The sequence below is a fragment of the Ranitomeya imitator genome, chromosome 6 (assembly GCF_032444005.1).
Source record: "Ranitomeya imitator isolate aRanImi1 chromosome 6, aRanImi1.pri, whole genome shotgun sequence".
NCBI lineage: Eukaryota > Metazoa > Chordata > Amphibia > Anura > Dendrobatidae > Ranitomeya > Ranitomeya imitator.
In genome coordinates, this window is record NC_091287.1 from 180,631,298 (window position 1) to 180,646,584 (window position 15,287).

Sequence of the window (15,287 nt, forward strand, 5' to 3'; positions counted from 1 at the left end):
TGGCCTTATATGTGTCATCTCATCATCCCATATGTCCTGTACATGGCCTTATATGTGTCATCTCATCATCCCATATGTCCTGTACACAGCCTTATATGTGCCATCTCATCCATCCCTTATGTCCTGTACATGGCCGTGTATGTGCCATCTCATCAATCCCATATGTCCTGTACACAGCCTTATATGTGTCATCTCATCATCCCATATGTCCTGTACATGGCCGTGTATGTGCCATCTCATCCATCCCATATGTCCTGAACATGGCCGTGTATGTGCCATCTCATCCATCCCATATGTCCTGTACATGGCCGTGTATGTGCCATCCCATCCATCCCATATGTCCTGTACACAGTCTTATATGTGTCATCTCATCATCCCATATGTCCTGTACACGGCCTTATATGTGTCATCTCATCATCCCATATGTCCTGTACACAGCCTTATATGTGCCATCTCATCCATCCCTTATGTCCTGTACATGGCCGTGTATGTGCCATCTCATCAATCCCATGTGTCCTGTACACAGCCTTATATGTGTCATCTCATCATCCCATATGTCCTGTACATGGCCGTGTATGTGCCATCTCATCCATCCCATATGTCCTGTACATGGCCGTGTATGTGCCATCTCATCCATCCCATATGTCCTGTAGACAGCCCTGTATGTGTCCTCTCATCCATCCCATATGTCCTGTACACGGCCGTGTATGTGTCATCTCGTACATTTCATATGTCCGTTCACGGCTGTATATATTCTGACACTCCCAGTCATGTACACCTTCTCTAGGGTTTTCTAAATCCTGGTGCTGTGGCTATCAGTTGATCGTTAGCTAGGTCACATGTGAAATGTGTTTTCATTTCCTCAGGTCTTCCCTTTCTCTCTCAATCTTGGATACGGAATTACTTAGCTGCTGCACATTTCACCACCTATGATGCTGAACAGAAGCTCCTTCACGACCCTAGTGGTTGGTGTGTTTATTGTATATGTAGTTCATACCTGCTGGGTAATGTATGGCATCGTCTACACAAAGCCATGTGAAAGCCACAGTGACAACTGTATCAAGCCGTACTTATCCAAGAGACCGAAGCTTCAGGTATGAAAACCTTATATGTGTTGTCCTTTGCACATATGTACAGCTAGGTGCAAAATAGTAGCAGTCAAACATCACTAATGTGTTTAATTACTTTTTTTTGGAAGAAAAGATCATACAGCATGGGGAAAAAAATCATGACTAGGTGTAGGAGAGTAATGGACAACCAACAGTCATGACCTGCACATTGCTAATTGGGTGTAATGAACTCATTTAATGAAAGGGATGTTCTAATTAACAGCAGAGCCAAGTTCAATTTGTGAGGTCATACATTCTGTGAAGAGATAGTTGTCAATTATGGCCTTTATTTAAAGAAGGTGGTCAGCAAGTGTCATATCTGCTGGTTGTAGCCCTTGTTCAGGGGGGTAAAATTGGTCATTCCAGACACTGTACAGAAGGGGAAAGAACTTTCATTAAGAAATTGATTTGAGGTGGGAAAACATATAAAGACATGCAGAAAATAATGGGCTGCTCGGCTAGAAAAATTTCCAGTGCATTAAAATTGCAAACAAAACCCAAAACATTTGTTAGGAAAATAAATACTACCATCAGTATAAATCAGAAAATCATTAGAATGGCAAAGAAGCATCCAATATTCAGCACCAGAGAGATCAAAGATTTTCAGTTACCTGTGAGTCCTGCAACCACAAAAAGACGCCAATGTGAATCCAACCTATTTGCAAGAACACACTGACTGGCCTAAAGAGAAGTGGCTCAACATCCTATGGACAGATGAGAGTAAGATTGTCCTTATTGGGTCTGAAGGCCTAAGACGTTGATAAGACATCCCATAAACGCTGAATTCAAGCCACAGTACACTGAAGACTGTAAAGCATGGAGGTGCAAGCATAATGGTTTGGCCCATTTATCCCATACCAGGCACCATAGACCATTTTGAGTACGGTATATCAAAATACTGTCAGAGGTCATGTTGTTTTTGTGCCGAAGAAGAAATGCCCTTGAAGTGGGTGTTTCAGCAGGCCCATGACCCCAAGCACACAAGCAAGTGGGCAACATCCTCGTTCCAGACCAACATAGTAACATAGTTAGTAAGGCCAAAAAAAGACATTTGTCCATCCAGTTCAGCCTATATTCCATCATAATAAATCCCCAGATCTACGTCCTTCTACAGAACCTAATTGTATGATACAATATTGTTCTGCTCCAGGAAGACATCCAGGCCTCTCTTGAACCCCTCGACTGAGTTCGCCATCACCACCTCCTCAGGCAAGCAATTCCAGATTCTCACTGCCCTAACAGTAAAGAATCCTCTTCTATGTTGGTGGAAAAACCTTCTCTCCTCCAGACGCAAAGAATGCCCCCTTGTGCCCGTCACCTTCCTTGGTATAAACAGATCCTCAGCGAGATATTTGTATTGTCCCCTTATATACTTATACATGGTTATTAGATCGCCCCTCAGTCGTCTTTTTTCTAGACTAAATAATCCTAATTTCGCTAATCTATCTGGGTATTGTAGTTCTCCCATCCCCTTTATTAATTTTGTTGCCCTCCTTTGTACTCTCTCTAGTTCCATTATATCCTTCCTGAGCACCGGTGCCCAAAACTGGACACAGTACTCCATGTGCGGTCTAACTAGGGATTTGTACAGAGGCAGTATAATGCTCTCATCATGTGTATCCAGACCTCTTTTAATGCACCCCATGATCCTGTTTGCCTTGGCAGCTGCTGCCTGGCACTGGCTGCTCCAGGTAAGTTTATCATTAACTAGGATCCCCAAGTCCTTCTCCCTGTCAGATTTACCCAGTGGTTTCCCATTCAGTGTGTAATGGTGACATTGATTCCTTCTTCCCATGTGTATAACCTTACATTTATCATTGTTAAACCTCATCTGCCACCTTTCAGCCCAAGTTTCCAACTTATCCAGATCCATCTGTAGCAGAATACTATCTTCTCTTGTATTAACTGCTTTACATAGTTTTGTATCATCTGCAAATATCGATATTTTACTGTGTAAACCTTCTACCAGATCATTAATGAATATGTTGAAGAGAACAGGTCCCAATACTGACCCCTGCGGTACCCCACTGGTGACAGCGACCCAGTTAGAGACTATACCATTTATAACCACCCTCTGCTTTCTATCACTAAGCCAGTTACTAACCCATTTACACACATTTTCCCCCAGACCAAGCATTCTCATTTTGTGTACCAACCTCTTGTGCGGCACGGTATCAAACGCTTTGGAAAAATCGAGATATACCACGTCCAATGACTCACCGTGGTCCAGCCTATAGCTTACCTCTTCATAAAAACTGATTAGATTGGTTTGACAGGAGCGATTTCTCATAAACCCATGCTGATATGGAGTTAAACAGTTATTCTCATTGAGATAATCCAGAATAACATCCCTCAGAAACCCTTCAAATATTTTACCAACAATAGAGGTTAGACTTACTGGCCTATAATTTCCAGGTTCACTTTTAGAGCCCTTTTTGAATATTGGCACCACATTTGCTATGCGCCAATCCTGCGGAACAGACCCTGTCGCTATAGAGTCCCTAAAAATAAGAAATAATGGTTTATCTATTACATTACTTAGTTCTCTTAGTACTCGTGGGTGTATGCCATCCGGACCCGGAGATTTATCTATTTTAATCTTATTTAGCCGGTTTCGCACCTCTTCTTGGGTTAGATTGGTGACCCTTAATATAGGGTTTTCATTGTTTCTTGGGATTTCACCTAGCATTTCATTTTCCACCGTGAATACCGTGGAGAAGAAGGTGTTTAATATGTTAGCTTTTTCCTCGTCATCTACAACCATTCTTTCCTCACTATTTTTTAATGGGCCTACATTTTCAGTTTTTATTCTTTTACTATTGATATAGTTGAAGAACAGTTTGGGATTAGTTTTACTCTCCTTAGCAATGTGCTTCTCTGTTTCCTTTTTGGCAGCTTTAATTAGTTTTTTAGATAAAGTATTTTTCTCCCTATAGTTTTTTAGAGCTTCAATGGTGCCATCCTGCTTTAGTAGTGCAAATGCTTTCTTTTTACTGTTAATTGCCTGTCTTACTTCTTTGTTTAGCCACATTGGGTTTTTCCTATTTCTAGTCCTTTTATTCCCACAAGGTATAAACCGCTTACACTGCCTATTTAGGATGTTCTTAAACATTTCCCATTTATTATCTGTATTCTTATTTCTGAGGATATTGTCCCAGTCTACCAGATTAAGGGCATCTCTAAGCTGGTCAAACTTTGCCTTCCTAAAGTTCAGTGTTTTTGTGACTCCCTGACAAGTCCCCCTAGTGAAAGACAGGTGAAACTGTACAATATTGTGGTCGCTATTTCCTAGATGCCCGACCACCTGCAGATTTGTTATTCTGTCAGGTCTATTAGATAGTATTAGGTCTAAAAGTGCTGCTCCTCTGGTTGGATTCTGCACCAATTGTGAAAGATAATTTTTCTTGGTTATTAGCAGAAACCTGTTGCCTTTATGGGTTTCACAGGTTTCTGTTTCCCAGTTAATATCCGGGTAGTTAAAGTCCCCCATAACCAGGACCTCATTATGGGTTGCAGCTTCATCTATCTGCTTTAGAAGTAGACTTTCCATGGTTTCTGTTATATTTGGGGGTTTGTAACAGACCCCAATGAGAATTTTGTTACCATTTTTCCCTCCATGAATTTCGACCCATATGGACTCGACATCCTCATTTCCTTCGCTAATATCCTCCCTTAAAGTGGACTTTAGACAAGACTTTACATAGAGACAAACCCCTCCTCCTTTCCGATTTTTACGATCCTTTCTAAACAGACTGTAACCCTGTAAGTTAACTGCCCAGTCATAGCTTTCATCTAACCATGTCTCGGTTATTCCCACTATGTCAAAGTTACCTGTAGATATTTCTGCTTCTAGTTCTTCCATCTTGTTTGTCAGGCTTCTGGCGTTTGCGAGCATGCAGTTTAGAGGATTTTGTTTTGTTCCAATATCCTCGCTGTGGATTGTTTTAGAAATGTTCTTACCTCCCTTCTGAGTATGTTTTCCTGGATCTTCTTTGTTCAAGTCTAATGTTTTTCTTCCCGTCCCCTCTTCTTCTAGTTTAACGCCCTCCTGATGAGTGTAGCGAGTCTTCTGGCGAATGTGTGTTTCCCAGGTTTGTTGAGGTGTAGTCCGTCTCTGGCGAGGAGTCCATCGTACAAGTAATTCACACCGTGGTCCAGGAATCCGAATCCTTGTTGTCTGCACCATCGTCTTAGCCAGTTGTTTGCATCAAGGATCCTGTTCCATCTCCTGGTGCCATGCCCGTCTACTGGAAGGATAGAAGAAAAAACTACCTGTGCATCCAGTTCCTTTACTTTCTTCCCCAACTCTTCAAAGTCTTTGCAGATTGTCGGTAGGTCCTTCCTTGCCGTGTCATTGGTGCCAACATGTATCAGAAGAAATGGGTGGACGTCCTTGGAGTTGAAGAGCTTTGGTATCCTATCGGTCACATCCTTGATCATCGCACCTGGAAGGCAGCATACTTCTCTTGCAGTTATGTCCGGTCTGCAGATGGCTGCTTCTGTGCCTCTCAGTAGTGAGTCTCCCACCACCACCACTCTTCGTTGCTTCTTGTCTGTACTTTTTGCTGTCACTTGTTGCTGTGTGCCCTTTTCTTTTTTGCTTGCTGGTATTGCTTCATCCTTAGGTGTGCCATCTTCATCCTCTACAAAGATTTGATATCGGTTCTTCAGTTGTGTGGTTGGTGATTTCTCCATGGTCTTCTTGCTTCTTTTGGTCACATGCTTCCACTCATCTGCTTTTGGAGGTTCTCTGACACTTTTTTCACCTTCTGTGACCAGTAGAGATGCTTCTGTTCTGTCTAGAAAGTCTTCATTCTCTTTGATGAGTTTCAAAGTTGCTATTCTTTCTTCCAGACCCCGCACCTTTTCTTCTAAAAGGGCCACTAGTCTACACTTCTGACAGGTGAAATTTAATTCTTCTTCTGGTCGATCTGTGAACATGTAGCACATGCTGCAGCTCACCATGTAGGTTGTCACATCTGCCATGTTGCTCCTAGATCCTGCTGACTTGCTGTGTGTTTTCCTTCTTGTGTAATCTACTCAGCCAAGCTTTCTTCCATTAATGTCCTACAGGCAAAAATTCGCTCGCCGTAAGGCGCGCGGTTTGGTGATTCTTTCCAAGCAGCTGGTCCCGGCTGTACCCAACGATCTTCTAGCTTAGGGAGACTCTTCGCTTTTCCCAGAAGGCACCTGGAATATGCAAATTAGCCTCCTCAAGCTTGAATCCCTGGTTTGGTGATTCTTTCCAAGCAGCTGGTCCCGGCTGTACCCAACGATCTTCTAGCTTAGGGAGACTCTTCGCTTTTCCCAGAAGGCACCTGGAATATGCAAATTAGCCTCCTCAAGCTTGAATCCCTGGTTTGGTGATTCTTTCCAAGCAGCTGGTCCCGGCTGTACCCAACGATCTTCTAGCTTAGGGAGACTCTTCGCTTTTCCCAGAAGGCACCTGGAATATGCAAATTAGCCTCCTCAAGCTTGAATCCCTGGTTTGGTGATTCTTTCCAAGCAGCTGGTCCCGGCTGTACCCAACGATCTTCTAGCTTAGGGAGACTCTTCGCTTTTCCCAGAAGGCACCTGGAATATGCAAATTAGCCTCCTCAAGCTCGAATCCCCATAATTGGTGTTATGAAGTGGCCAGCCCAACCACCAGGCCTCAGATTGAGAATTTGTGGAGAGACAGCAAAAATTCTGTATTTGATACAAAACCTAAGAATGAAAAAGAACTGTGGAATGTAGCCCAGACAGCTTGGGCTGGAATATCTGTTCACAGGTGTCAGGTGTTAGCTGACTCCATGCCACACAGATGTAAAGCAGTTATGAGAAATAAATGTTATACAGCTAAATATTAGTTCAGTGATAAAGGGGTTATGCCACCATGTTAATATATACTTACCTTGTAATGTCTTCACATCCTGTTCCCTCCAGAGGTGTTCCAGATCCTAGAATTCCAAGGGGCGGAAGTTCACCGACCGCCATATTGGGACACCCAATTGATGGGTGTCGCAATATGGAAACTGCTGGTGGTACCAGCCTCTTGCGCGGTACCACCAGCGGAACACCTTCGAGATACACACACACACACACACACACACACACACACACACACACACACACACACACGCCAATTAGCTGGCCGAGCATGTGCAGTTCCTATTATCATAAGAGTTCACCCCCAGTGTGCACAACATATATGAGACGCTCACCACTATCACATAGGTCTGAAAGCGTGTGCAGGATGTAAATTGTGGAGAAACACGGGAAACGTGTGTTGATTTTTGACCCCTGTGCCCACACCGGTCGGACATCTGGGTGAGATCATTGCGCTTCACATGCGCGCAGTCAGAGCTGTGTGAGTGCGGGAAGAGTCTGTCTGCAATCTCGCTCACACAGCCCTGACCGCCCGCGTGTGAAGCAGAGATGTCAGACCTGTGTGAGCGCATTGGGAAAAATCACTGCACACACCTCCGTGCTTCACCGCAATTTTCATCCTGCGCGCTGCCAGGTCTGTGTGAGAGCGGGGAGGGTCTCACATACGTTGTGCACACTGGGGGTGAGGACGTGGGGGAACTCTTATAACAACATGAGCTGCGCATGCTCGGCCCGCTGATCAGCCACAGAGAGGACGGAATGGAATAATGCCAGAGAGCATACTTCATAAGATGAAAGCTTGTCATTTTTAACCCCTTTCCCACATTTGCATTACATGTACGTCATGAGGGAAGACAGCCCTTCTGCCCTTGGATCGGAGACGTGTCCTGGGAAAGATGTGGGCTCACCACCGGAGCCCACATCAAAGGGAGGGAGTCTGACGTGGGCGTGTTATTACGCCCAACGTCGGAAAAGGGTTAATTATTAGTGATGAGCTAATATACTCGTTGCTCGGGTTGTCTCCGAGTATTTGTAACTGCTTGGAGATTTAGTTTTCGTTGCCTCAGTGAATGATTTACAGCAACTAGCCAGCCTGAGTACATGTGGGGGTTGCCTGGTTGCTAGGGAATCCCCACATGTAATCAAGCTGTCTGTCAGCCGTAAATCACGCAGCTGAGGCAACGAAAACTAAATCTCCGAGCAGTTACAAATACTTGGAGACCACCCGAGCAACAAGTACATTACTATTAATTATGTAAAAATCATACAATGTGACTTTCTGGTTTTTATTTTTAGATTTTCTCACAAATACAAAGTTCTGTTTTTCTATTGTATCAAATACTTATTTCATGTAATAAAATGCAAATAATTATTAAAAATCATACAATGTGATTTTCAGGACTTTTTTTAAGATTCTTCTGTGTACTATGTGCATAGGCAGAAAGCTGCCAATCAGGGATGGGGTTAGAGCTCAGCATTTTGAGAACTGGTAGATCTGCAGCTGATAAATTCGTGATTTTATCAAATCTGCATCAAGCAACCCAGTTAGTTACAGATTGCTGCAATCATCAGGATCTCGGATGGTGTAGCAAAAACGTGCTGACATATTCCCTTTATTGCTAAGAGCAGGTAGTGCTTGCAGAGTTCGTCTGTGAAGCATTCTTCATTGATGTGGTGTTATATGAAGCTAAATGTACTTCTTGATATAACTAAACTTTGTACACCAGTAAAGGTACCGTTACAATTAACGATTTACCAACGATCACGACCAGCGATACGACCTGGCCGTGATCGTTGGTAAGTCGTTGTGTGGTCGCTGGAGAGCTGTCACACAGACAGCTCTCCAGCGACCAACGATGCCGAAGTCCCCGCGTAACCAGGGTAAACATCGGGTTACTAAGCGCAGGGCCGCGCTTAGTAACCCGATGTTTACCCTGGTTACCACTGTAAAAGTAAAAAAAAAAAAAAAAAAACACTACAGGACGCAGGGAAGCTGACGCTGAGGGATGTGACAGGAATGTAAGTATGTAGTTTTTTTTTTTTACTTTTACAATGGTAACCAGGGTAAACATCGGGTTACTAAGCGCGGCCCTGCGCTTAGTAACCCGATGTTTACCCTGGTTACCAGTGAAGACATCGCTGAATCGGCGTCACACACGCCGATTCAGCGATGTCATCGGGAGTCCAGCGACGAAATAAAGTCCTGATCATTCCCCAGCGACCAACGATCTCCCAGCAGGGGCCTGATCGTTGGTCGCTGTCACGCATAACGATTTCGTTAACGATATCGTTGCTACATCACAAAAAGCAACGATATCGTTAACGATATCATTATGTGTGACGGTACCAACTGAAACGTGTGCCTCGGACGAGCCTCTTATCTGTGTTAGAATTGTCCATTGGACCCCCACTCACCTCTTTATTTTCCTTTCAGTTAAGTGTATATACTACAACAAGGACTAGTATTAGTGCGGAGAACAATGTGGATTTGGTTTTGAATGTTGACAACTTTGACTTGGAGTCACGATTTGAAAGGTAAGACCTAATAGTGTACATCAGTCATTGGTGCTGGTCTTATTCTTGTACTGATGGGTACTTACATGGATGATAATGTTTAAAAAACACCCACATCCAACTAGTACAGCTTTTACATTATAATAATAATATTAATAATTGATAGGCAGGCAAACCCCCAAATTGGCCTCTACAGATTAATGACCGTTAATCTAATATATAATTGCCTAGAATACTACTTCCTGCAATTTGTGCCAACTTCCGTGGCTTTGTCCGGAGCTAATGTGTGGAGCTAATGTCCGGAGCTAATGTCCGGAGCTAATGTCCGGAGCTAATGTGCGGAGCTAATGTCCGGAGATAAGTGACGTCAACAGTGTCCAGTGTCTGATTGGTTGCCGCCTGCTGCGAGCGACCAATCAGAAACGTGCCGTACTGTGACACACTCCGCCCGCCATTTTGGTGTGATTTTTGAATTTTTACCTCACAGCAAGTTTCTACTGCGTGGAGGCGGGCCCAGTGACGTTGCTCTTCAAGCTCCTGCCGAATTTCGTCAAAAAAATTATAATACCATTTACCAAAACTATATATATTTAGTTGTGAAGTGGTTCAGTGACATTTTCACACCAATTTTGAACTTTTGTTTGGTGTTTTCTCCATATACTGCCTATTACTTTTGTTCTTTCTTACTATTATTTATTAATTGTATTATTCTTACATTTGAATAAATAAAGTATATATGGATTCTAGACTCCCGATTCTTTAGAATCGGGCTGCCATCTAGTATAATATATTCAATTGCTAGATAATAGTGGGCTTCTGTGTGGGGGCAGTTGTTATCCTCTAAAATACATTGGTATTTCCTTATCCTTCACTTAAGGTAGGTTTACATCACCTGACTTGTCTCATGACGCAGCCGACGATCAGTCAATGTGTAACAGTTGGCGGTGGTTTCATAGCCTGTTTATACGGACGGACCGCTCTATGGATGTGTAACAGATCGTGCAGTGCGCATAGGCTGCCATTGTCTCACAGCGCAGAGAACTGGATGATGCGCTACTGAGAATGGTGATGTTTTGTGCAGTACGAAAGATCGTTTCACCAGACGATGTGAGCGTTTTGCTCATTTGTCAGGTGATCGGCAGCCTGATTCCACTGCACGGTTATATTGAAGCGAGCGTACCTAGGAGTGCCAGTTCTCAATAGTCTTTTAGTGTAAAATAGACTATTAAGAACTAGTGGAAAGCGAGTCTTTCTGCCTTCAGTTCTGCTGAATTTTACTTAATTTTTGAGCTTGTTAGTTAATCGTATTTTAAATATTTTTACTTATAATTAATTTTTGTGTGTTATATAGGACCAAATGTACAACGGAACTTGAAAAAAACTGCCGCAATATAGCGCTAAATGCATTGAGCGACATATCTTAGTTTGTATTTCTCCCCCTAGAAGCCGTGAATATTTTTTGCTCATTTATAACTACAGTATACTTGTAGCTTTATAACCAATTCCTAATAACACTCACAGGGTCTAACTGCACACAATGTCGATTTGGACATTTTGTGGGAGTCCATATAGGACTGCTCTATAGGAGGGTCTACATAGGACTGCTCTATACGAGGGTCCATATAGGACAGTTCTATAGGAGGGTCTATATAGGACAGCTGTAGGAGGGTCTATATAGGACTGCTCTATAGGAGGGTCTATATAGGACTGCTCTATAGGAGGGTCTATATAGGACAGTTCTATAGGAGGGTCTATATAGGACTGCTCTATAGGAGGGTCTATATAGGACTGCTGTATAGGAGGGTTCATATAGGACTACTCTATAGGACAGCTCTATAGGAGGGTCTATATAGGACAGTTCTATAGGAGGGTCTATATAGGACAGTTCTATAGGAGGGTCTATTTAGGACAGCTCTGTATGATGGGCTATTTAGGACAGCTCTGTATGAGGGTATATATAGGACTGCTCTATAGGAGGGTCTATATAGGACAGCTCTATAGGAGGGTCCATATAGTACAGCTCTATAGGAGGGTCTATATAGGCCAGCTCTATAGGAGGGTCTATATAGGACAGTTCTATAGAAGGGTCTATATAGGGCAGCTCTGTATGAAGGTCTATATAGGACTGCTTTATAGGAGGGTCTATATAGGATTGTTCTATAAGAGGGTCTATATATGATTGCGGTATAGGAGGGTCTATATATGACTGCTCTATAGGAGGGTCCATATAGGACAGTTCTATAGGAGGGTACATATAGGACAGTTCTATAGGAGGGTCTATATAGGACAGCTCTGTAGGAGGGTCTATGTAGGACTGCTCTATAGGAGGGTCTATATAGGACTGCTCTATAGGAGGGTCTATATAGGACTGCTGTATAGGACAGCTCTATAGGAGGGTCCATATATGACTGCTCTATAGGGGGTCTATATAGGATTGCTCTATAGGACAGCTCTATAGGAGGGTCTATATATGACTGCTCTATAGGAGGGTCTACATAGGACTGCTCTATAGGAGGGTCCATACAGGACAGTTCTATAGGGGGTCCGTATAGGACAGTTCTATAGGAGTGTCTATATAGGACTTCTCTATAGTAGGGTATATATAGGACTGCTCTATAGGAGAGTCTATATAGGACAGCCCTATAGGAGGGTCTACATAGGACTGCTCTATAGGAGGCTCCATATAGGACAGTTCTATAGGAGGGTCCATATAGGACAGTTCCGTATGAGGGTCCATATAGGACTGCTCTATAGGAGGGTCCATATAGGACAGTTCTGTAGGAGGGTCTATATAGGACTGCTCTGTAGGAGGGTCCATATAGGACTGCTCTATAGGAGGGTCCATATCGGACAGTTCTGTGGGAGGGTCCATATAGGACAGTTCTGTGGGAGGGTCCATGTAGGACAGTTCTATAGGAGGGTCTATATAGGACAGCTCTATAGGAGGGTCTATATAGGACAGCTCTATAGAGGGTCTATATAGGACAGCTCTATAGGAGGGTCTATATAGGACAGCTCTATAGGAGGGTCTATATAGGACTGCTCTATAGAAGGGTACATATAGGACAGCTCTATAGGAGGGTTTACATAGGACTGCTCTATAGGAGGGTCTACATAGGACTGCTCTATAGGAGGGTCCATATAGGACTGCTCTATGAGAGGGTCTCTAGGACTGCTCTATAGGAGGGTCTATATAGGACTGCTCTATAGGAGGGTCTATATAGGACTGCTCTATGAGAGGGTCTCTATAGGACTGCTCTATAGGAGGGTCTACATAGGACTGCTCAATAGGAGGGACTATATAGGACTGCTCTATAGGAGGGTCTATATAGGACTGCTCTGTAGGAGGGTCTATATAGGACTGCTCTATAGGAGGGTCTATATAGGACTGCTCTATAGGAGGGTCCATATAGGATAGCTCTATAGGAGGGTCTATATAGGACTGCTCTATAGGAGGGTCTATATAGGACTGCTCTATAGGAGGGTCTATATAGGACTGCTCTATAGGAGGGTCTATATAGGACTGCTCTATAGGAGGGTCTATATAGGACTGCTCTATAGGAGGGTCTATATAGGACTGCTCTATAGGAGGGTCTATATAGGACTGCTCTATGAGAGGGTCTCTATAGGACTGCTCTATAGGAGGGTCTATAGGACTGCTCTATAGGAGGGTCTATATAGGACTGCTCTATGAGAGGGTCTCTATAGGACAGTTCTATAGGAGGGTCTATATAGGACTGCTCTATAGGAGGGTCTATATAGGACTGCTCTATAGGAGGGTCTATATAGGACAGCTCTATAGGAGGGTCTATATAGGACTGCTCTATAGGAGGGTCTATATAGGACTGCTCTATAGGAGGGTCCATATAGGATAGCTCTATAGGAGGGTCTATATAGTACTGCTCTCTGTGAATCAGAACGGAGAGCCGCGCTGTAGGTCTGGCCGCCATGTATCGCTTCATTTTCTTGCTTTTTGCGGCAATCAGCTGCACAGTATTAACTTTTTGTTTCTAATGTTTCATTGCAGAACTGTGAATGTAACTGTTCCAAAGAAAACCAGGAATAACGGGACATTGTATGCATATATATTTCTGCATCACTCTGGAGTTTTACCCTGGCATGATGGCAAACAAGTGCACATAGTAAGCCCGTTAACTACTTACATGATTCCTAAGCCTGAAGAGGTCAATCTCATTACAGGAGAAACTGGCACCCAGGTAAGGAACTGGTCTTCTAAAAGGTTGAGCTGTGTGCTCCACTTATACTAAGAAATAAGGAGAACAACTGTCAAAATACAATAATGTGTAGGTTATTACTGCTAATCTGAACTTTCCTTATCAATCTCATGGAACAACGCTACATTATAATGTATGAAAAGTAGTTAGCTGTGGGAAATGTTCAGCTTATTCAGAACAGATCAGATTAACCCTTTTCCACCATTCATCCCTTTTTTTTATTATTTCTCTGTCGCTATTACCATATGACAGCTTGTGTTTTGCGGGACTAGTTGTAATTCTGAATGACTCCATTCATTTTACCCTTCACATTTCCTTGACAAGGGTACAAAATTCCAAGTGCAATATTCTGAGTGGACTACTCCTGTAAATGCCCTCAAGTGCCAAAGATTGACAGAAACATTTAGAGATGAAGAGCAGTGAACAGGGCATATGCCAGGTACCGTGCGACTCGGCTCCATACACCTGCACCTGACATGCTCCTTTGGGAAGGTGTTAAAACAAAATATTTTTTTCTTTTGCTCTTGCAATTCATGCAAAACAATGTTACTGTGTGACAATATTCTAAAGTGTAATATATTTTCGCTAACAATTAAAGGGGTTGTCATGGTCTATTCTTGGGGTCAGTCATTAATGTCTGAGCAGTGAGTGTACGACACCCAGTACAGTACCCATGCATAGCTCCATCAACGGAATAGTGACTGGGACCAGGTCTTTCACATATGCCCCCTATTGATTCACAATAAGACCAGACATGCAGTTGCCATCAGCTGCGGCCACTATTTTATTGACTGAGCTGTGATGTGCAGCTCCTCAACTAAGCAGGTCTGGTCACCATTTGCATCCAGAAAAGCTGACCGCAGGGGTGCCAGGAGTCGCAGAACAAAAACAAATCATCTACTATATAATTGTCTAAGGGTCTCTTCCGTCTTTCTGTCTGTCTTTCTGTCTGTCTTTCTGTCTGTCCTTCTGTCTGTCTTTCTGTCACGGATATTTATTGGTCGCGGCCTCTGTCTGTCATGGAAATCCAAGTCGCTGATTGGTCGCGGCAAAACGGCCACGACCAATCAGCGACGGGCACAGTCCGGAAGAAAATGGCCACTCCTTACTCCCCGCAGTCAGTGCCCGGCGCCCGCATACTTCCCTCCAGTCACCGCTCACACAGGGTTAATGCCGGCAGTAACGGACCGCGTTATGCTGCGGGTAATGCACTCCGTAACCGCTGCTATTAACCCTGTGTGTCCCCAATTTTTTACTATTGATGCTGCCTATGCAGCATCAATAGTAAAAAAAAGTAATGTTAAAAATAATAAAAAAACAAAAAACCTGCTATTCTTACCTTCCGTAGTCCGCCGAGCCGCACGTGCCTGCCGCCATCTTCCGTTCCCGGCGATGCATTGCGAAATTACCCAGAAGACTTAGTGGTCTCGTGAGACCGCTAAGTCATCTGGGTAATTTCGCAATGCATCCTGGGAACAGAAGATGGCGGCAGCCACTCGCCTATCGCCGGTGCTTCCGTGGATCCCAGGGGGTGAGTATATAACTATTTTTTATTTTAATT

General features: G+C 43.5%; 1 protein-coding gene across 2 annotated transcripts in view; it reads left to right on the forward strand.

Moving 5' to 3' along the window:
* Positions 1 to 15,287, forward strand: part of CLPTM1L (CLPTM1 like) — a 96,696-nt gene that overhangs the window by 4,013 nt on the left and 77,396 nt on the right. For both annotated transcript variants that reach the window (XM_069730360.1, XM_069730361.1), the window contains exons 2-4: positions 867 to 1,094; positions 9,412 to 9,512; positions 13,519 to 13,708. In XM_069730360.1, the coding sequence (XP_069586461.1) occupies positions 930 to 1,094; positions 9,412 to 9,512; positions 13,519 to 13,708 (456 nt within the window). In that variant the 5' untranslated portion in view covers positions 867 to 929. The remainder of the gene's footprint in view (positions 1 to 866; positions 1,095 to 9,411; positions 9,513 to 13,518; positions 13,709 to 15,287) is intronic.